At 39.0% G+C, this 24168-nt stretch overlaps 1 protein-coding gene across 3 annotated transcripts; it reads left to right on the forward strand.

Moving 5' to 3' along the window:
* The first annotated feature begins 1435 nt into the window (after positions 1-1435).
* nr1h3 (nuclear receptor subfamily 1, group H, member 3) lies at positions 1436-24020 on the forward strand. 3 transcript variants are annotated; one of them, XM_088333580.1, is made up of 11 exons: positions 1436-1602; positions 7185-7359; positions 8357-8437; positions 9569-9805; positions 10490-10756; positions 11623-11828; positions 14292-14471; positions 15443-15542; positions 15734-15847; positions 15982-16076; positions 20764-24020. In XM_088333580.1, exons 3-11 carry the CDS (start codon positions 8395-8397, stop codon positions 20908-20910), a joined length of 1389 nt encoding a protein of 462 aa, XP_088189706.1. In that variant the 5' UTR covers positions 1436-1602; positions 7185-7359; positions 8357-8394; the 3' UTR covers positions 20911-24020. The 3 variants fall into 3 exon arrangements, with proteins under 3 accessions (XP_088189706.1, XP_088189708.1, XP_088189707.1); XM_088333582.1 differs by lacking the exon at positions 1436-1602 and adding an exon at positions 1908-1989; XM_088333581.1 differs by lacking the exon at positions 1436-1602 and having other exon boundaries at positions 6878-7359.
* Positions 24021-24168: the final 148 nt, after the last annotated feature.

The following is a 24168-nucleotide window of genomic DNA, read 5'->3' on the forward strand; positions in this document are numbered from 1 at the left end:
AGTTTGATAGAAGTCACGGGTCACGGCACCAATGTAACCGCGTTGTACGTGTCCCACCAAAGATCCACATTCACGCTGGACTGGATGATGAGGTTTTTATTATTACAGTTCTGCAAATGGATGAGTCACAACATTAGCTTTTTCTGCTGGGTTTGATCTCTTTGATCTCTTTGTAGTACTCTGGTTAAACTGACAACAAAGCATATCAAAGAGCTGTCTTTTCACTTTACAGAAAATACATTTTAGAATATCACAATACATTTATAAATCTTTGCATTTTAACAAGATACTTTTAACAAGAGATCGTATAGTGGATTTTTAACGTTTACAATGAATTCAACATGTTTTTCTTTACTCTGAATTTTAACCAACATCATCCTTTTTTAATGTATATGAAAAAATAGGAATAAAAACAATAATGAGTATAAAAATGGGTACAATTTACCTGCAAATGGATGAGTCACAACATTAGCTTTTTCTGCTGGGTTTGATCTCTTTGATCTCTACAAGGGGAGTTAATATTTAGTAAAACAGAAACAAAACGAAAATAAATCAAAACAGCTTGACAATATCAATCACATTACTATGCATGGTGAGAGATTTGTCAGCTGGGGTTATAATGTTTAAAATTAACTTATTTTGTGGAGCACCAAAAGATATGTCTTACCTTTGTAGTACTCTGGTTAAACTGACAAAACCCCGCCTCCTGGTCACATGTTAGAAGCCAAAACCAAACCCCACCCCATACCAGCAGATGGCACTGTTGGACTCAGCATTGCAGGACATTTACCAAAAACTATACACATATTTTAGCAGGAATTTCAATAAAATAAAAGTTATTATTACACCCGTTACATTATGATATTAATTATTTTTATTTTTAAATGATTATGTCGCCTGAATCGACATTTTAATCATTGTTTCTGGTCACTGTGGATCTGGAGGTAATAAAGGTTATTTACTTTGGTTAATAATTTTACAGTAATTTGGGATTCAACTATATTTATCACTTTTATAAGTTTTACTCTATATATTTTTTTAATAAAAATAATAGTATAAAAATAATACTTAAAATGAGCAAAAAGATTTGCCAGTGCAACTTTTTATATTACTACATTAACTTTTTCTGTTTTGTTTTTTAAATAAGAAATTATCAATCCATCCATCCATTAGCTGCACCGCTTATCCTCAGTAGGGTCGCGGGGGTGCTGGAGCCCATCCCAGCTATCTTCGGGCAGTGGGCAGGGGACACCCTGCACTGGTTGCCAGCCAATCGCTGGGGACACAGGGACAGACAACTCGAGCAATCAAATTTCAACTTACAGAATTGGAGAGAAGGTTATGCTACCTACAGAAGTAGCGCTTTGAATAATTGGTGGAGGTGCCATGTATCGATCCCATTCAACTGTTTACTTAATATCGACAATGTCGATATCTGGATCGACCTGCCCACCTACGAGCTAGCCCTTTCTGTCATATGATGCAACTACGAAGTTAGCTAGCCTGCTAACTAGCTTCCTCCGCTTGTCAAAACCGCTACCAGGAGACATAAATGTCAATTTATTTCTTTAAAAAAGAGGTGACACATCTGCAAACTACCAGGCAAGTTCACACATATTTCTTTTATTGTGGTTTAGCGTAATTTGACGTATTGAAAACGCGAAGTTAGCCAAGTTAAGCATGTTCGAAAAGAGTTGACAATGGCTGGTTGCTAACCTAGAAATTGGTTGGATTACGCATTAAATTGTCTTCCTTGTCTTCAATTAATACTAGTTAAAGAGCGTCAACCCTTAACGCGCCCCTGACAGTCATCGTCATCACCTATTAGCTTTAAATTAAAGCTAACGTCTCAGCTACCTTTTGTCTGTTTGTTATGATGGCTAACTTCTGATAGACTTTGCTTAAGTTGTCAATATGTGGGTTTACTACCACTAATATAAGCTTGACAGGTTGTAAAGTCAAGATCCAAAACACGGATAACTTAGTCGGGTAACTATTGTTTACTAAGGCCTACTATGCGCTGTTACCTCTGCGCAATTGCGAAACGACGCTAATGTCCAAAACAAAGCAGAAAAAACACGATTTAAAAAGCCACAGTGTATGATGTGAAATTACCTAAAAATTGAAATTACAGTACTAAAGACAGCAGTCACGTATTTAATTTAAGTCACAGGATTTGGGGCTTTTTTAAATTTTGTTTGTTGCATGAATTATTTTCTTGCTGAGTTTGAATCTTAAGGAAGCAAAAGCGGGTCTCCTTCTCTGCAAATGATATTATTTCATTTCCTTGTACAACTAGGAATATAAACATTTATAATTGTATATTCATAATGCTGGCCTGCATCTCATCTCATTAGCTACACCGCTTATCCTCAGTAGGGTCGCGGGGGTGCTGGAGCCCATCCCAGCCATAATCGGGCAGTGGGCAGGGGACACCCTGAACTGGTTGCCAGCCAATATCAGGGCACACGGGGACAGACAACTCACTCGCTCATTTACACCTAGGGACAGTTTGGACCGGTCAATTCACCTGAAATACATGTTTTTGGAATGTGGGAGGAAACCCACGCAAGCACGGGGAGAACATACAAACTCCGCACAGGAAGAAGTCTGGAGCTGGATTTGAACCCACGCAGGAGGTTCCCAAGACATGAAGTGCTGCCTATGCTGGCCTGCATATATATATTTTTTTATTATAAGTAGAACAGATACCTGTTACAGAGTTCGTCCTCGAGCATTTTAATAACTATGAAAGCCAATTTCCAATTTTTCTAGTACCATTAATAGAAAAACAATCAAGTGTGAATTCAATTCATATTATTTGCATAGCCCTTAATCACAAGGAGTCTCAAAGGGCTGTACAGACTACAAACTATTATCACACCATCCCCCGATCTAAAACCAACATGAGGGCAAGGAAAAACTCAAAAACCTCAACATGAGGAAAATGAAGAAACCCTGAGAAGGGACCACACATGGCCTTCCAGGATGATCAGGCTGCAATGGATAGACCCTTTCATTTGTTACATATCCGGTGGGAGAGCCTTAGCCCGGAGGTAAAGGAGTACTTGCACTGGTTAGAAGAGAGTGGAAAAGAACACTGTTGTAGCTGTAAGTACATACATATAGATAGATAGATATATTTACTTTATTCATCCCCGTAGGGAAATTCACACTTCCAGCAGTATCCTTGTGTTGAAGAATAAAATAAAGATTCAGAAGAAATACCCAATATGACGTTTTGCTATAGAGAATTTATATATTGCTACAGAAAATACACACTCTAATAAAAATAGGGTAATATGCAAATGTGGGGGTGGGGTTTAATGTGGGCTTTTTCTCTCCCGGATGGAGTTAAAGAGCCTCATTGCATGAGGAAGAAATGAGTAGTAGTATTGTGTGTATGTGTGCCAAAATCGGAGAAAAATCGAATTAAATACATTTGCAGCTAACATATGTGATTTTTAACCTCGTGTTTGTAGTTATTAATACATATGTTTTGTTGATCTTGAGTACACCGCAAATATATTTGTCTTTTTAGACCGATCTCCCTGAATAGGTGTTGTTTCAAAATGACAGTCATATGTAGCTTACATTTTCAGTTGCAGGATGTTTTTACTGTTACAATTTACAATTCCATAATAAATGTCTATAATTGATATGTAATCCTTGCAATAATACACATATAATAATGATTTGTTTAGGTGTAGCATGCACCTATTCACTTGGGCGTGACCCACAGGGGGCGATGACGCTTTACAAGAGAATGTCACACAAACTAATTCCAACTGCAGTTAATTCTGAGGGAAGAAGAAAGGCAATGGCAAAGCAGATCCATCAGACAGCAGTGTCAGCAGCATTTTCAAGCTGACTTGTTGAGACGGCAGTGGCTAGAGGTAGAGCGCTCGTCTTGGGATCAAGAGATCGCAGTTCGAATCCCAGCTCCTCCGTGTTACATGTCGAAGTGTCCTTGAGTAAGACACTGAACCCCTAATGCCCCCAATAAGCAGGTTAGCGCCTTACATGGCTGCACGGCCGCTATTGGGATATGTGAAGCGCCTTGGGAAGTCTTGACTTGAAAAGCGCTATATAAATGCAGATCATTTCATGACACTTGGCAAAAATTTCAATCATTTACAAACAATTCACCGAAAATTCAAGCACTTTTCAGTCATAGAAAACACAACATTAAAATTTATTTGAAGGATTTCAAGTACCCGTACGGACCCTGCTCTTAAAAGCGCAGTCAGACACCTATCAAATCAATTTGGTTTGGTATTTGTTTCCGTAGCTAAGTGGTTTGCACATTTGCCTATCACACGGAAGGTCCATAGGTCGAGACTGGGTGGAAACATATGTTGGCTTAGAGAGGGATTGGAGCCACCTGGCTGTACTTCCCCAAGACACTTCACAGGAAATGGTGCCCCTATGACTGGAGTGGTTAGGGGTTCCAACCAACCAACCTCTTAGTAGTACATTTTCTCAACAGCATTTTTCAAAGGTATCAATGGCTTTGTAAGCTTTATACGTTGCATAGGATTGTCTACATCAGACCTGGGCACTCTGGTCCTGGAGGGCCATACTTCCTGCCAGATTTTGAAGTTTGCTCTTCTTTAACTCAGGTGATACAAATTATAACCTCGTTAGCAAGCTAGCACGTGCTCGTTAACGATACTGGTGATTGGAATCACCTGTATTGGATCAGAGAAACCTCAAAAATCATGCAGAACATACGGCCCTCCAGGACCGTAGCGCCCAGGTCTGGTCTACATTGTGGTGCAGTGGTGTGCACGTTCGCCTTACACGTGAAAGGTCCCTGGTTTGAGACTGGGTGGAAACATTTGTTGGCCTAGAGAGGGATGGGCGCCACCAGGCTGTACTTGCCCAAGACGCACCACAGGAAATGGTGCTTCTACAACTCTAGTGGTTAAGGGATACAGACCATTATTTTGGCCTGGTAGAGGGTTGCGCGCCACCAGGCTGTACTTGCCCAAGACACACCACAGGAAATTGTGTCTTTACGACCCTAATGGTTAAGGGATCCATACCATTATTTTGTCCTGGTCAAGGGACGGGCGCCACCAGGCTGGACTACCCAATACACTCCACAGGAAATGGTGCCTCTACGACCCTAGTGGTTAAGGGATCCTTACCATTATTTTGGCCTGGAGAGGGTTGGGTGCCACCAGCCTGTCCTTGCCCAAGACACACCAGAGGAAATGGTGCCCCCACGACCTGAGTGGTTGAGGCATCCTTACCATTATTTTGGCCTGGAGAGGGATGGGTGCTAACAGGCTGTACTTGTCCAAGACACAACACAGGAAATGGTGCCTCCACAATCTTGAACCGAATGATTTTTCAGATTCAGATTCAGATCTACTTTATTGTCATTCTAGTACACGTGTATACAGAACGAAATGTCGATACATCTGACCCGCACAGTTTCCTTGAATGTACAGATATAAGTAAAAGTTGTATTGTATTATGGCTACATATAGTATTTTACCATAGTGCCGATAGTGCAAGAGGATTTTGGTTGTTAACCAAATTCTGAACTTGAGCACACAGCCATTTTTATTTGCTTCAATTTTGTGTGTTATTTAGTCACAAAATCGGATTGATTTTTAAAATGCTTTGTTTATTAGTATGAACAGGTTTCTTGCTCAAGCCCTGGTTCCTCGTCTTGAGACGTGAAAACCGAAAATTGTACCAAATGCTACTGAAAAGCGATGCACCTCTTCTTCCTCGCATGCTCGTGGGAACTAAAAAGTCTTTTGTTGACAACTCCTCTGTGTGAAAGTTCTTATTTTTTGCGTTCTCACCGATATATTGCTGACGATGACTGTTCCCCTTCTCACTGGATGTGACACCTGAAACTATTACACAATTGTATATATACTGTAATTTTCTCATTGGCTGTAAAAGAAAAATTATACGTCTAGAACAGAAAACATAGATTTTTTTCTTTTTTTTAAATGTAAAAAGCAATTATGGTCTTCTTTATGCCCTGGCTCCAACCCAATGGGACCTATTATTCCTTCCTTTGTGTTAAAATAACTTTGAGGTTTGCCACCTGATTTTAAGAGTACCCAAACCTTGGTATTTTATTAGGTTCATACACTGCGCCTATATTGAAATGAGTGGTTACTGTCATTACCATGTTCGTCTATGGCAGTGTTTTTCAACTTTTTTTGAGCCAGGGCATGTTTTTTTACATTGGAAAAATTTTGCGGCACACCATTAACCAAAAATGTAATAAAATGACACTGAACAGTATGTTTACTTACAGTACCATTTATAAAACCCCCAGTTTTTACAGCACAGACACTTGACAATAACATAATACTTGCAGAAAATGATTAATAAATGTTTTCTAAGATTTTAATTTTTAAAAAGTGACATTGGATCATTTCTCACGGCACACCTGACTATCTCAGTGGTTTAAAATCACCTGGTCTATGGTTTCTGGGCTCTCAACTGCCCCTAAAGCACATCCTTTTGCGTCCAAAATTAAGGCATTTTTGTAAGCTTAGAATGCATGATTAAAAATCACATGTGAATTGCAGATATATTTGTGGATCTTTGAATTACATGATTCACGCCGTTTTTCTTCTTTTAATGGTACTGGAGAAAAAAAAACATTGGCTTATAATGTCCTTAAATAATGCTTGGATTTGGTCATAAAAGTTGTACGAACCCCGAATTTGTTCAATTCTTTCATTTTTAAATGCTTGATTCACAGCACTCGATGAAAACAAAAGGTGACTGACCGATAAGATGCAGCGGACATTGGACTTGAAAAGAAGATCTGGGTGGGGATGACATGAGGTTACTGGCAGTAGAAAGGTTTTATAAGCAAAAACCTGAACTAACCGCTTTTAAAAATTAGTCAACTCTAAAAGAAGTTTGTTGTTGAGACCTTACATTTGACACTGACATTTTGAGTGAACTGGGGGTCAGGCACATGAGATTTGTTTTTATTTAAGTGGACACTTCGTTATGAGGGGTTTAGCCTGGTGGCTCACCATTCGTTGTTTGCTTTGTAGTGTGTCTTTGTTTTAGAAAAAGAAAATGAATGGACTGAAGCACCACTAGGGATTGAAGAGCTGAGCAAGTGACCAAAAGTGACCTCTTGTGTTCCCACCCTCTTCCTTTACCCTATTTTCCCTACTTGTCTCCCACAGAGCTTTGTAGAAAGGAACTCATCTTCTCTTATCAAGGCAGCAAACTCGGGCCCAACACTTCGCAGTGGATTGGTACCTTCAAGTCTCTTCCGTCAGCCCTCCATTGGCTATCGACAGACTGAGAACATGATGGACTAGAGTGGAATAGGCAATAAATAAGAGATCAGCATCAGAGGTAAGTTATGATGATCGAAGTAAATATGTCTTTATAATCCAAATTGTCATGTTGGTTTGAATACTTCTTAAAATCTTTCACAAACACGGTATTCGTTTTGCTGGGTGATCGAGGGTTTGTAAGGGTGCTCAAAATCCTTGAAAATGTGTAAATTTCAATTTTGTGTTCAGCGTGTCCCCTGCCCACTGCCCAAAGTTAGCTGGGATGGGCTCCAGCACCACCGTGACCCTACTGAAGATAATCAGTGCAATGGATGGATATTTTCTTACCAGCGATCGAAATTAAGATGAACTAAAATAACTAAACTATCATAAAACAAATACAAAAATAATGAAAATCTTTCAGTGGATTTTCCACTTCATTTACAGAATGTGAGCAATTTACACAAATGTCACAGCTGCATTTCAGTGCAGTTCAATATTTAAACTGGTTAAACGTTTTTGCAACTTCTGTACTTCAACCCAATTTTCTTTTGAGCTTTGTTCTGAAGAGCAGAGATGTCTGCGTCTGCGAATAGAATTTCCTGAATGCATCTATATTCGGCACATGACAGACTTTCAATTCTGCTTTTCTACAAGCCATTTTTATATTAGTAGTCAAATGTTGTTTCAATTTGGCTTGTAATTTATATAATCTAATCGTGTATAGTATAAAATACATTTATTTATGTAAATTAAGCCAAAGGCCTAATTTGAAACACAATGTACCTTGTTCATTGTGTCTGTTGGACTCTCCAACTCCTCTACAAAAATAATGAATATTTCACTCATTTTCTATTTAAAGAAAAGGGTAGTCATAACTTCGGTTATTAAACATCATTTCTGCATTGTATACCAACAGTGTTTTTTGAATTATTTTTTTCAAACATTTCACCTACCGGATTAATTTCCTAATGCAGTTTTTTGCATAATAATTTTGCTTTAATCCCTTAAAAAACTCATGAAAAATGTTATACAACCATCATTAAGTCTAGCATTCTTTCTCCCGATATACATAGGTACACAGATTCCGTTATGACAAGCAGCTGTACAGAAGATGTCAACATTGCCTGTGACTAATGTCCCAGATGTTGGTCATGGTAAGATCTCTGTCCTTAATTAATTGGCAAAGGTAACATCATGGCCTTTTGTAAACATTACTAACCTAAAAGTACTGCAATGTAGTACTGTAATCCCTCATTTATCACGGTTAATGGGGAATAAAACCACCGCAAATCGAGACATTTTGCGTTGTAGCGACGCTCCTTAAAGAAAGGCCTTCAAGGGTCAAAGTTACCTTATCAAAACTCACAAAGTGGTACATTTATTTACCAGTAAGGTATAATATTTCTGCATGGTTACAAAATAACAACTACGGATCGACAAATAAAAACACAGAACACAGAATTTATGTTGAATGGATAGTCTTTATTGTCATTATACAAAAGTACAACAAAATTGGAGGGCTTCGCCTTTAAGTGTAAGAAAGCGATTTAGAGAGCATCTGGCTGGATGCATTCTTGCGTCGGCTATCTTTGGATTAAGCCGGGTCCCCGCAATGATTAAAATACAACCCTCCCGAATGTAGCAGTCACCCACAAGTTGTAGCTCCAGGTCATCCGTTTAATGGGTGATGGATCTGGCATTGGTGAAATAAAGGCTTGGCAGGGGTAACTTGTGAGAGTTGTTCTGTAGCCTAGACACAGCATAAGGCCAGGCCTGCGGCACTGCTATTTTTTTCTCTTCCGACGCTGCCTCAGTCCTTTCCCGTACCTGATCGCAATACACCGAACAAGCACAGGTTATCACAATTGTTTGCGCTCTTCTGACTTACTTGGAGTCTGATATAATTAAAAAATTAACTTTCAATGTAACGAGCCGCTAAAGTCTAGCTGTCGTTGTGCTTCACAGTTTGTTCAAGTGGCCACATTGACTTATGCGCCCACCCCGCTGTTAGGCTTGTGTATTCTGTCAGTCAATCACAGTCGCGCACACAGTTACGTCCACCTGACACACACGCATATAACCTACCCCCGTGGTATCATTTGCTTTGTGCTGTCTTCTTCAAAACACAATGCATGATATGTTGATATTAATGACAATAAAGACAATTCATATCAATTTTAAAATCTGCGACGCAGTGAACCAGCGATAACTGAAGCGTGAAGTAGAGAGGAGTCTCTGTATTACAATTCCTTAAACCATTTATTGTGTTGTTCACCAATGAACAGATGAGAGTAAAGTTTTTGATGGGTCTGCGGAGCTGCAACTTGATTGCATGGTGGAGGAGAGCAAGGGCAGCACCGCAATGAAGCACGAGAACCTGTTATCGCACGGTGACCAGTCCCAGCAAGATGACTTACCGGACACGCTCAATAATGGCGCCCCTTCCACTGGGATGAGCAGCCCTTTGCCAGTTGAGCTGAGTGACACTAAGCCAGATGTGTGCAATCCAGCCAACGGCACAGGTATGGGATGCCCTGTGAAAATTTGTGTAGTCAATATGTTCAGTCATGTTTGTGTAGATTGATTTGACTTCACAAAATAATTAAATAAAAAGAATAGCCAATTGTACAGTGCCTTGCAAAAGTATTGCCATATTTCACCCTTCAAACTTATAGATTAGAAAACTCAAAAGTATTTTCTGAGAATAGGCCACATGTGAGATACAATTATGAAAAGAAACCAAATTTATTGCACTTTTTATATTGTGCCAACAAATACAAAAAGGAAAATTAGATGTTGGAAAACATAACAAACCTATATAGGCTTAATTCCTTACCTTGATTTTGTGCAGTATTCCCAAAGTGTATGTGTGTGTATGGTGCCTCCTGCAGATCACTGAAACACAGTGTGGGTTGACAGAAGTCAATATTTTGTCAGGTTGCACAGTGTACCGGAACATATTTCCTTCTCACTGTTATCACCTTTTTCACACTTGACCCATTTTCATGCTTGTTTTATTTACTGAAACAGAATGGCAATGCGTTGTTAATGCTAAATCTAAAAAAAAATGATGACTTTGTTGTAGATATTAGCAGGAAATATAAAATAAAACCTGTTTCTTTAGGTACAATATGTTTTAAGTTAGGGGATGATTTGCTTCCTTAATTTTTCCTCACGTAAAACTGCATTTTTTTTTACATTTATAGATGGGCAGCCAGTTAAAAGAAAGAAGGGTCCTGCCCCCAAAATGCTGGGGAACGAAGTGTGCAGTGTATGCGGTGACAAGGCCTCTGGATTCCACTACAACGTATTAAGCTGCGAGGGCTGCAAGGGTTTTTTTCGACGTAGTGTCATTAAAAGTGCCCAGTACTCCTGCAAGAACAATGGGCGTTGTGAAATGGACATGTACATGCGACGCAAGTGCCAACAGTGCCGGCTGCGCAAATGTCGAGAGGCCGGCATGCTAGAGCAGTGTGAGTATTTGTGTATTAAGTCGATTGGGAGTTTTCACGTGTTTTGTATACGACCAATGCTGTAAATCTGGGGTGTCAAACTCATTCGAGCTTGTGGGGCAAATGGTAGAAAACAATACTCTCACAGGGGCCAAAGTATTAAATTGTAGAAAATGAGGGAAACTGGGAGGAGGAGGGAGGGAAGGAGAGTAGAAAAGAGAGCGAGAGAGAGAGAGCCAGAGCGAGAGAGGGAGAACTAAAATGAAAGGGAGGGAGAGAGAACAAAACTGAACAAGAAACGTTGAGAAAGGGACAGATTAATATAAAGAGAGAGAAAGGGGCAGATGAATGAAGAGTGAAGGAGCAATAAAAGAGAAAGAGAGAGAAAGTAAAAAGGAGCTTGAAGAAAGAAATGAGAAAGAGAGCACAAAAGAGATAAAGAAAGAGAAAAAAATAGAAAGAAAAGGAAGAGGGACATGAAGAAACAAAGAAATTGTGAAAGCGAGCAAGGAAATAGGAGAACAGTAAAAAGAGAAAGAGCATGCAAAAGAGAGAAAAAAATTAAAGACAAAAACATGAGTGAACAAAAAGAGAAATAAAGAGAACAAAAGAGAGAAAGGCAGAGAGCAAGAATTAGAGAAAAAGGGAAATTCAGATCCAGTTGCTTTGTGAATATTGCCAGGCTTGAGACAACCAGTGAATGTATTTAAAACTGCAGATCATATTTCTCTTGTGCTTCTCCCAGCATTGTCTCGCAGGCCGGATTTAAAACTTTGCTGGGCCTTATGTGGCCCGTGGGCTGCATTTTTGACACATCCGCTGTAAATTAATCATTCTTTTTTTGTTGATGACGTAGTGGGGTCACTATTTACTCCATTTGCAAATAGGCGTGCTTTCTGAAGAGCAAATTCGCCTGAAGAAGATGAAGAAGCAGCAGGATGAGGAAACTGCGCGATCATCAACAGTGGCCACTCCCACTCCTCCACTGGAGGTATCATCGCTCGATCCCCAGCAACAGGAAATGATTGAGAAGTTGGTGGCCATGCAGAAGCAATGCAACAAAAGATCCTTTCTTGATCGACCAAAAGTGACAGTAAGTTAGTATATTTAAATTTGATTGTATCAAAGTCGTTTTTTGTTGAGTCCAGTTCTTCCTTCAAAGAGTTGCAAACATTACCAAGTGTTGATTTTAGACATATCCAGTGCCCAGTGAAAGTAGTCCTCCCCTCCCCCAAAGTACATTTTGTCAGGCAGCCACATTTCAGGTTTCAAACTTAAAGCTAAGAAACTGATTTTTGTTTTAAGGATCAACAACATGTGAGACAATCATGAAACTAAATTATTTCAACATTTTATATCATATTTCCAACAACGTAAATTAAAAGTACGTGATTTAATAACACCGTCCCATAGCTCAGACAATGGACTCCAGAAGTTTCCTCATGACTTCTGAATGATGAAATGAAATGATCTGCATTTCTATAGCGCTTTTCAGGTCAATGACTTCCCAAAGTGCTTTACAGTGTGCTTCACATTTCCCAATAGCGGCCGTGATCTGTGCAGCCATGTAAGGCGCTAACCTGCTTATTGGGGGTATTGGGGGTTCAGTGTCTTACCCAAGGACACTTCGACATGTAACACGGACAAGCCGGGATTCAAACTGGGATCCCTTAATCCTAAAACGATCGCTCTACCTCCTGAGCTACTGCCGCCCCCGATCCAATGACTACTTAAATTACTTACAATGACACAGTGCACATATGTCATTAAGTTTCAGTTTAAGTGCACCTGAACAGAGAGCATTATCAAGCATTTTGACAGGATTATGAAGACCAAAGAAAACAGGCAGGTCAGGGATAAAGTTGTGGAAAAGTTCAAAGCAGGAATAGGATACAAAAAGCTTTTGCAATATTTACACATCTCTTGCAGCACTGTGCGAGCTATAATATCAAAATGGAGAGCATATAAAACCTGCAAACCTACTAAGACCTGACCATCCCTCTAAACTTTCAGGCCAAACTAGAAGAAAACCAATCAGAGAAGCAACCAAGAGGCCCATGATCACATCGCAAACCGTTACGTTTGGCGAAAGAGTAACATTGCACATTACTCTGAAAACACCATCCCCACTGTCAATCATGGTGGTGGCGGAATCATGCTCTGGGGTTGCTTTTTTCTCAGAAGGGACTGGGAAACTGGTTTGAGTTGATGGGAAAATGGATAGAGCCAAATACAGGGAGATTCGGGCAGAAAATCAGTGGGATTCTGGAAGAGACTTTAGAATGGGGTGCCGGTTCACTTTCCAACAGCACAAAAACCCTAAACATAAAACAAAATCTACAATGGAATGGTTTAAAACTAACAACATAAAGGTGTTGGAATGGCCAAGCCAAAGTCCAGACCTTAATCCAATAGAGCATTTGTGAAACAATCTGAAAAATGCAGTGCACAAACAATCACCATCAAACCTGAAGGAACTTTAGCTGTTTTTTTTTAAGGAAAAATTAATGAGTATTTGTTTCAATATGTGCAAAACTTAGAGCCATACCCAAAATACTTGTGGCTGTGATGGCAGCAAAAGGAGGTTGTACAAAAGGGGACCAATATTTTTGAGTGGTCCACTTTTCAATTTTTTATTAGTTTGTACAATATAAAATGTTGGATACATTTGGTTGCTTTTCACGATTGTGTCTCACATGTTTATATATATATTTTTTTTATTTCTAAGTTTGAAACCTGAAATATGGTATTATTTCAAAGTTCTTGGAGGGCCAATACATTTGAAAGGCATTGGAAGTCTTTAATTTTTGTCTGCCTCGAGGGATCACAGTTATGCTAGCTGAATGATACAAGAACTCCTGACTTCTTTGTGCATTGAGGTTGTGACTTACCAAATGTTGCCACACCTGCTGGTTCAAAACACTCCTGGCAGACTGTAAATGTATCGTACAATGGCCAAATTTTAATTGCCTATCCGACTCTAAATACAGTCCATATTTTGAACAATTGTCTTCTCTATTACAATGGACTATATTGTACAGTTTAGCAATTGTGTTGGGAGAAAAGAATGCTGTCAGGATCGACATTAGCTCAGGAGGTAAAGCACTCGTCTTGGGATCAAGAGGTCGCAGGTTCGATTCCTGGCTCCTCTGTGTTTTATGTCGAAGTGTCCTTGGGCAAGACACTGAATCCCTAATGCCCCCGATAGCAGGTAGTTGCCTTGCATGGCTCACGCTGCTATCGGTTAGTTAGTGTGTAAAAGGGGAAAAGTGTGAAGCACTTTGGGAGGTCTTCATTGACTTGAAAAGCGCTATATAAATGCAGACTATTTACATTTTACATTAAAATGCATTTCCCACAAAAAAGACGACAATCCCTGAGAAAATGTTATTACAATAGTGTTTTAATATATCGTAACAATGATTTTTAAATTGCAACTATGAAAATCAAGATAACTGAACTAAGAATATGCAAAGTCCACTGTATGAGATCAGTGAGTGTGCATAAGACTGAAATTGTTGACTTTGTGTTAAAACACATAAAATTCCCTCCACAGCCCTGGCCTCAGAATCAGGATCTCCAGAATCGAGAAGTCCGCCAGCAGCGTTTTGCCCATTTCACTGAGTTGGCAATCATGTCGGTCCAGGAGATTGTGGATTTTGCCAAGCAGCTTCCTGGATTTTTAGAGCTTACACGAGAGGACCAGATTGCTCTATTGAAGACTTCAACCATAGAGGTTTGTAAACTTTTTTTAGTACTGTACCTCAAAGTCTGAAATATCACATTTTGCTCTAGATCCAGTACAACAAGGCTTATTTTAAACCACTTTTTTGGCTTACATCTACATTTACAATCATTAGCTGATTTTTAAAACACATTACAAATTAATGTGTAATCCTTGTTATTGGCAATATGTTGACCGTGGTTGTATCAGAGTTCCTACGGGTGCTTAAAATCCTCGAAAATGCTTGAATTTTTATATTGTAAATGTAAAAATGCTTTAATTTTGGTTGAAGTGCCACTAAATGCTTGGAATTGTTGCCATGTATCGCAACAAGTCTGCTTTAAAAATGACGGTGACACTGCTCTCTAGTGGCTTGACTTTGCCATTGCATTTCTTCTTCCCTCGTGATTAACTGCAGGCAGAATTGTCCTATTAAATGTCAAGGGGACAGGTGCATGCTACTCCAAAATAGGGCACTATGAAATGTGTAGGCTATCAATGAAAGGATTATGTATCAATTATGGACATTGCAAAAAAAAGTGTTTCCCAGTGGTAAATTGTAATGGGAAGAACATCCTGCGACTGAAAATGTAAGCTACATATTACTGTTAATTTTATCCAACACCTTTATGGGGAGATATTTTTCTTGAAAACAAATATACTCGCGATTTACTTGAGGCAAAATAAAAAATTCCATATGTAAATCATAAATACATTTGAGAATCTGCCAAATACATTCATCAAACTGGAATTTTTCTTTAAATAGTACTTGAGAAATTGGAAAATTGGCCTTGAAAGTCCTTAAAAAGTGCTTGAATTTTGTCATGAAAGGGTATACAAATTTTGTGTTATACTACTATAACATCATGAAAGGAATCCTTTACTTCTGTTCATCAATTGTTTGAAAGTTGTTGTTTTTTGAATTCATTATAACTGTATTTAAACAGCACTGTAAATCAACCAATGATCCTTGTTTTTATTAGATTATGCTGCTGGAGACATCTCGCAGATACAATCCTGCCATTGACAGCATTACATTTCTGAAGGATTTCAGCTATAATAAGGAGGATTTTGCAAAAGCAGGTCATTTTTCCTCAATTGTTCTGCAATGCCTGATTGCTTGTATTCATATTGTTAAGGACTGTGCAAATGGTGCTCTGTAATAACAAAAATGTAATTAAATAAAGCTTTTTTACTTTACACATTTTTCTGCAAAATAGTCAAATCATGTGTAGGCTATGGTTGTTTTCTTTACACGCCTTTGTTCTTGACAGGCCTTCAATTTGAGTTCATCAATCCAATTTTTGAGTTTTCGAAAGGGATGAATGACTTGCAGCTGGACGAGGCTGAATATGCGCTGCTTATTGCCATCAACATATTTTCTGCAGGTCAGATTTCATCAAAGATTATAAGTATATAATTATAGGTTAAAGGAAAAATGATTTTGCATTTATCTATCAGACGCTGTAAATCGTGAATCAATTGTTACAGATATATCTTGTTTTCTTTTACACAATTTTAGATCGGCCAAATGTGCAAGATCATGATCTTGTGGAGCGACTACAACAACCATATGTCGATGCTCTGCGCTCTTACATCACGATAAAGAGACCAAATGTAAGTGCCCACTGGTTTATATAACCTTTTCTCCTGTTACCCACCGCATGTCAACAAGCCTCATCACAACAAGCACATTGGGTCATGACCGCTCTGACTTTTGGCTGCATTAGATTGAACCTTAAGACTTTCCCTTAGATAGCAGCCTGTCAACGGAAAAAGTATTTTTAAACAAATAGATAATTCGCGAGGCAATTTTTTTAGCTAGAAATTTCTGTAATTCCATTTTGTACATACATCACCCTCATCTTATACAGGTAAGCCATGGGTGCTCACATTATAACATGAGATATGTATAAGAAAATACTATATGTTACACAAAAACAGTTTTCAAGGTAGTAGCAAAACAATGAAAGAGCACAAATAGCTGCGTGATGTCAAGTCAAGTCAAGTTACATTTATTTGTATAGTCCTTAATCACAAGATGTCTCAAAGGACTGGCCAGGATTACAATTACACCATCCCCTGATCTTAAACCAACATGCGGGCAAGGAAAAACTCAAAAACCTCGGCATGTGGAAAATAAGAAACCTTGAGAAGGGACCTCATCCCCTTTCCAAGATGACCAGGGTGCAATAGATATAGGATTGGGTAACAATACACAAAACATAGGGAACATCAATTAAAAAAACAGATAAACAAACATAGGTATTATGTTCAAAAATGTCCAGAAAGTGAATGACAGCAATGACGCCTCGAGCCTGTAAAATTGTCCAAAAAGTCCATGACAGCGTGATGACTAGTCCAAATTATTGTCTTCCTCAACATATATTCTACTTGCCATCTTCTTCGGCACATGATAAGGCCCAAAATATTTGGAGGGATACACAATTTTCACAACTTGTGCTCTACATACAACCACAATATACTTGAAATGAAATATCTTGACCAGAATTGCAGCGCAGACTGTAATGTTTAAATCAAGTGGTTGAACAACATTTGACAGAAAATGAAGGAATTGTATACATTTTTTCCAAACTCACCTCAAAGTTAAATGGACAATTAAGCGTAATCTCAACAAACAGGTTTGAAAAAAGTTTGTTGTCAAATCCCCTTCTGGCAATCACTGCCTAAGGTCCGTAACCCATGCATAACACTAAACACTGGGTTTCATCCTCCTTGATGCTTTGCCAGGCCTCTACAGCAGCAGCAGCAGCTTTGAGTTTTTGCTTGTTTGTGGGCCTCTGCCTTAAGCTTCTTATTGAGCAAGTGAAATGCATGATCAATTGGGTTGAGATATGGAGATTGACTTGGCCATTTCAGAAATTTCCACATATTTGCCCTAATAAACTCCCAGGAATGCTTTTGCTGTATGCTTTGGGTTATTGTCCATTTGCGCCATGAAGCGCTGTCCAATTAAGTAGGATGCATTTGGCTGATTCCGAGCAGAATGTATATGCCTGCATACTTCAGAATTCATCTGGTAGATTAAAGAGAAAGAAAAAGAGGGATAAAGAAATAAGAGAAAGAGGTAGGGAAAAGGAGAGAGGGCGGGACAAAGAAAGAAAAAGAGAGATGGAGAGAGCGTGAGAAACAAAATATAAAAAGTCGTGAGAGAGGGGGAAAAGAAAGGGAGATGAAAAAAGAAATCCAAAGGGAAATAGAAAGACAGAAGGAGAGAATAGAGAAAAAAAAGCGCGAAGGGTATGAAGAGAAAGAGAAAAGGAAAAAAGGAAGTCAAAGCAAAAAGGGTTGAAAGACACAGAGAGAGAAAGAGACAAAGAGCAACAAAGTAAGAGAAAAAGAGACAGAGTGAAAGAGACAGAGACAGAGTGGGAGAAAAGGGGTGGAAAGGAAAGAAAAGAGAGAGAGAGAGATAGAGAAATAAATACAAGTACAGTGTCCTTGTGAGAGGCGCCTGGGTTTGGCAACATCAAGTTGACATATTTCAACCTGCAGCTTGTTTTTCTCTTGCGCTTCTCTGAGTGTTGTATCGCGGGCCGGATTCAATCCCCTAGCGGGCCTGTTCTGGCCCGCGGGCCGCCTGTTTGACACATGTACGCTATAATGTCGTCAATGAACACAGTTGATGTAGTGTCGTTGGAACCCATGCATGTCCATGCCTCCCCCATGTTTCACAGATGATTCGATGGGCTTTGGTTCTTGTGCTGTTCCCCTTTTCCTCCAAGCCTTCTTCTTCCCATCATTTCGGTACAGGTTTATCTTTGTCTCCTCTGTGCATAGGACACGTGGGCTGGGATTGCTGAGGTGGGTTTTTTTTGGTAAAGTCAAGTCTGGCCTGTCTATTTTTGGGACTGATGAATGACTTGCACCTAGTGGTGAACCCTTTGTATTGACATTGAGTAGTCTCCTTATTATAGACTGGAGAGTGTTCTCCACCTTAGTAGATTTTGTAAATGGATTTTCTTTACCTTGGAGAGTCACAGATGTCTTCTGTGGACGCCCAGGCTGTTTTGAATTCCCACCCTCACCAGTGCATACATTTTTTTCTTTTTGTTTTGGCTTCGAGCAAGCTCTCTTATGGATTTGTTCCCTTTTTTAGTCTCCGGATCTTCTGCTACTTATCGATTGATCTCCTTTCAATGCATAATGTGTGGTCATAACAACAGCTTCCAAATGTAAAACCAGACACTCACAATCAACGCCAGACCTTTTCATTACATAATTGATGACAGAATAACAAGGGAGGAGCTTTCTGATTCACTTACAGCCCTCTGAGTCAATTGTCCAATTTCTTTTGGTCCCTCAAAAAGGGGTACAAAGAGTGTAAAGGGCTATAACTCATAAACCCTTATGCCGGTTTGGATGTGAAAAGTCTCAAATACCAGCTGAGATTTTGCACCTCAAGCCCATACTAATTGTATTGCAAACTTCTATCACTGTCCAAATATTTTTGGGCCTAACTGTATAAGGAAATACTGTGTGTTGCACCGAAATAGTTGTCAAGATTTTCGTAACACACTGAAACTTCAAAAGAGTGCATCTATGGTGGCTTTAGCAAAGCAATATAAGGGCTCTGAAGGCTGCGTGATATGATTTTTATCATGAAGATTAGTCCAAATTAGTGTCTCTCTCGGCGCTTATTATCCACCTGGCTTCTTCTTAGGCACATAGATTCTTTCTACCTCACACTTCACCTCTTTCGCTCAAGCAACCCCGGCGGATGTTTGGGGTAAAATAAAATTGCCGAAAAAAATCCATATGTTGGCCGCATCGATGTAATAAGCTGTTTGGTTCAAAACATGGGTGGAAATATAAGTTTATACTCTGGAATATACGGTAGATATGTTTGTGAGTAATTTTGTTTTCTTTGTAAGCAGAACCCAAACTATCTATAAGCTTTTTGAAAATTAATCAAAATTAAAATTGATAGAAAAAAACTTTAAATACGCCAAAACGCAAGAAGAGCACCCAAAGCACTTCGATTTGTTGAGCGGTATGGATGGGTGGAGCTTTGCGAAGAGTGCAAGCACTCGCTCCTGTCTCTCGCCCTGCGCCGAAGGTCAATATGTCAGGATGGTCATTTTCAGAATTGTTTTAATGCTTAAACAAAAGAACTCTGCTTCCACCCTGTTTTGATACTATTATTTATGAAAAAAAAAGATCTTAAGTTATTGCAGGAGGGAGACAAGTTTAAAGGCATATACTGTATTTTTTTATATTTGGACACAGGCTCTGGCATATTCTTATTTCATAAATTTTACGAAATGAAATGTACTGAAGAATAAGCTTTTGTCTGGAAAGATGGTTTAGCAATTTTGTTGTATTTTGTCTTAAAATATATGGGGTGTGACTCTTTCCCCCCCAAAAAAATCAAAATATTTTGCTTTTATGGCTGTTTGAGTGAAAATGGTTCGTGACCCCTGTTCTAGATGATAGCATACATCAGGTCCAAGTGCTTTATGATGGTTCGAAATGCATGCACCGTGCAACAATAAGATTAATCGTTCTCCCTGCAGGACAATAAGTATGAGGTCAACATAAGTCATAAGCAATTGAATATAAGTGTGTCTTAAGCCTGAAATAAAACACTTTCACTAAGGTCGCAGATCAAATTTCCGTGGGCAGAGCATTCCACAGGACTGGGGCCCAAAAAGGAGAACGCTCTCAAACCTTTGGATTTCTTCTTGGCTCTTTAAATCGCTAGTAGACCAGAGTTTTTGGAGCAAAGGGACCGAGCAGGATCATAAGGGGGGATTAAATCAGAAAGATAAGAGGTGGTAGGAACATTAAAATCTTAAATCGACAGGGAGCCAGTGCAGATCAGCTAAAATCAGGGTAATGTGATAAAAAGTTCTTGTCCTAGTTAAAAGCCTCGCTGAAGCATTTTGTACCAGCTGCAAACTTTTGATGCGAGACATCGGGAGACCAGGGACTAATACATTACAATAATCGAGACGGGAGGTAACAAACGCATGAATTATAATTTCTGCATCCGACTGGGACAGCATAGGGCTTAATTTTGCAATGTTGTGAGGAAGGAAAATAGCTATTTTTGTTTTATTCTTAAGGTGCAACTTAAATGTCGGATTAGGGTCAAATATGACACTTATATTTTGGACCGACTCACTCTGAGTGATATTGGAGGTTTTACTTGGCTTTAGGAAATCTTGGAATTGCAATTATTCTGTTTTTAAAAGCTGATTGATCCATGTGACTGTTTTCTGCAATAGTCATGCAGAGAAATATTATGCATTATTTACTTACGTTTTAATTTTGTTTTCAGGATCACTTGATGTTTCCACGCATGCTCATGAAGCTGGTGAGCCTTCGCACGCTGAGTAGCGTGCACTCCGAACAGGTTTTTGCTCTTCGTCTTCAGGACAAGAAGCTTCCCCCTCTGCTCTCTGAGATCTGGGACGTCACCGAATGACCGAGTTCCCAATTTAACACTCCTTGGCATGTTGAATCCTGAGACTGACAAGGCATCCGGCTTCTCTGGTCATGGACTTTTTCCAGCATTGTACTCTTGGTCTTTTTGTTGGAGCATCTCCATGCCTTCAAGCTTTCTGATTCTGAAATGGTTTGCTTTCAGAAGGAGTAACCCCCACCCCTATGCCCTTGGACCTGTTCTTCCTCTTTGAGGATGAAATTACAGCTCATGGTTTTGAATTTTTTTTTTCTGAATTTACATGTGTTAAAAGTTGAGTGCAGTTCTATACTTTTTCCTACCTAAATGCTCCTGGCATATAGCAGCAATCGCTTAATGTCGCGGTTCTATCCGTGCTTTTAAATTAATTTATTCATAGTCTTGCCTTAGGTGATCTGAAAACTTGGCTAGGCGTGACCTTCAGCTGCAGTTTATGTTGATGATTGCTCATCCAAGTCTAAAAAATGTTTTCAAACATTTTGAGGACGTAAAGTACAGAGAACAAAGTTGAGGTAGTTGCTCAGGTAAACTAATGTGAATTAGAGGCATCTTTTTATAGATCTCTTGAGTGCCCAAAGGGATAATATATCATTACAGATGCACACAAATTATTTATTTTCATAAGCTTTGCGTGGAGTGCACAAGTATCCACAAGATTGTACAATTAATTACTAACGCCTATAATAACGATCTGCACTGTATAGCGTAAAAAAAGGCGTAAAGCACTGGTTCTCAACTGGTCTGACTTCAGTCAAGTCAACTCACATTTATTTGTATAGGCTTTGATCACAAAATTTCTTAAAGGAGTGCACAGGTTAAAAATTACACCATCACCTGATCTTAAACCAACAGGCGGGACCCACCATTCCACCTCAATTACAAGCTGCGACCCAAATCTAGAAAGATAAATCCACTTCTCAAATGAAAGGATTGTGGAGTGTAAAGCAGTGATGGAATATACACTGGAGATCAAAATTAAAGCACAATTAACAAACAACTGAACAATTCTGAAAAAATGCCATCTCCACTCAACATTTTAAGGACATTTTTGTGTCTATACCATACTACAACACTCTTTCACAAACTAGATAAGTCTTTTCAACAAAAAAACCTTTTTGCCAAAAATGCACTGATCAAAATTAGAGAACGCTATCAGGTGCCTTCCACCTAATGCTGCTAATCTAGTACATGGTGCTAATTTCTTTGGTTATCTGTCAACCCTTATTTAATAGGTATTCTCACTGCCTGTTTCAATGACTTTGCAAGATGGTGTGCAGTTCTAAAGTGACTGAAAGCCTCTGGCAGCAGGTTGTCCAGGTGAAAACGAAAGGGATGACCCTATCAGCCATAGCAAGACAAATTGATCTTTCCAAATCTGTGATTTCAAGACAATTGAATCTTTACAAAACTACAAACTCATTCAAGTCGCCCAAGAAGGCTGGTCGTCCGCGGAAGACAAATTCAAGAGAGGGCAGGTCACTGTGGAGGATGTCAATGGGTAATGGTTTCCACACTGTAGCTGGAATTGCACGCCAGTTCAGTGCTAAACCTCGTAAGGATCTGTCTCGCTGTTTAAGAACATTTGGACTGAAGGCCCACACTGCAGTGACCAAACCTCTCATAAGCAAAACAAAATGAAAAAGCTGAACTGAGCTTTGGTGAGGAGCATGTTGTGTGAACAGAGAAGTGGTTCAGAGTTCACTTCAGTAATGACGGCAAATATAATTTATTTGGGTCTGACTGGAAGCATTATGTTCTGTGACACATTGGAGAAAAAGAATAGACCCAAAGTGTGTAAAAAGTCAGTGAAAGGTGGAGGAGGAAGTGTCATGGTTTGGGGCATGTTTTCTGCATTAGGAGCTAGGCCTCTTGTACAGCTACATGACCTGATAAATACAAATGTGTATCACAACCTTCTTCAACAGCACATGGTTCCTTACTTGGATTCATTGCCCAATATGCCGACACACTTCATGCAGGAAATGCTCCATGTCATGCAGAAAAACGAGTTAAGGATTTCCTTGAAGGTGAAAACATTGAATTAATGGTGTGGCCTGCCCAGATTGCTGATCTCAACCAAATGGAGAACTTTTAGAAAATCCTTGGTGACAAAGTTATGGTCAAGAAACTTAACACAATCACCGAAATGTGGAGGAGGCTGGAAGAAGAATGGGCCAAAATTACACGAGCAGTGTGAGAGACTAGTGCTACCATGTGGCCAAAAATGTGCTGAAGTATTTCACAGCAGAAGCCTGTACACTTCTTACTAACAGCTGACTGTTTCCTTCAATTTTTTCCCATGCAAAAGTCATTGTTGTTCTCTAATTTTGATCAGTACGTTTTCTTAATTTTCTTTTTGTTTTTGGCAAATGTCTTGGGTCATTCTGTGAAAAAAGTGTTCTAGTAACACAATAAAATGTAAGTTAACTGTGGAACAATGAAGATGGTATTATTTCAAAATTATAAAATTTTTTCCACAAGTTCTCTAATTTTGACCTAAAGTGTAGTCACATTTTTTTCTGAAAACCCAAAACAGCCTCAATTACCATATATACTTGCATATAATCCTACATAGTATATGAGCTACCCCCTAAAACTTAACAATTAATAATGATCATTGTACTGGTAAAAAAATGAGAATATAACATTTTTAAACCATTAACTGAACCTTCCAGCAGCACTTCCATGGCAAACACTTGTACACCATTTTGCTATTTTGAAATTCAATCGTTGTTGTCTCATTTCCCTTTACCGAAAATCACAATAAAATGAGATGTGGTCCCTTACAAACATGCCGATTGACTGAACAGGAAGAAGACATCGAGGAGGGCATTATTGCCATCTACTGTTAAGGAGTGTAATTGACCCTCCGTTTTCTTTAATCTGAGCATTATTTTGCCGAGGCAAAGTCCCACGACCCACTGAAAACTGGTCCACATCCCACTTTTGGGTCCTGACCCACCAGTTGAGAAACACTGCTCTAAAGGAATGTTTGGAAGGAGTAAATTTCACATTTTGAATGGATGGTTGTAATGCGAAAAATTAACTATGTGAACATGCTTATACTTGTACAAAGATCAATCATGTGGTGAATAAAGTGTAATGATACTAAACTCATTAAAAAAACATGTTTTTTTCCCCTGAGAGAATAACAACATTGTTTTAATGTTTGCTTTAAAATTTTACTACCCATGCTTGGAAATAAGTTGGTGTAAAAAAACAATGTCAACATCTTGTGATACGATATTTCAAGCTCTATTA

This window comes from Urocampus carinirostris, chromosome 4 (assembly GCF_059441175.1).
Source record: "Urocampus carinirostris isolate Australia breed hairy pipefish chromosome 4, RoL_Ucar_1.0, whole genome shotgun sequence".
NCBI lineage: Eukaryota > Metazoa > Chordata > Actinopteri > Syngnathiformes > Syngnathidae > Urocampus > Urocampus carinirostris.

Coding starts and splice junctions, on each gene's coding strand:
- nr1h3 (XM_088333580.1), top strand. CDS start 8,395: ATGTCAACATTGCCTGTGACTAATGTCCCAGATGTTGGTCATG. Junction 10,757..11,622: donor GGCCGGCATGCTAGAGCAGT/GTGAGTATTTGT, acceptor ATTTGCAAATAG/GCGTGCTTTCTGAAGAGCAA. Junction 11,829..14,291: donor TTGATCGACCAAAAGTGACA/GTAAGTTAGTAT, acceptor TTCCCTCCACAG/CCCTGGCCTCAGAATCAGGA.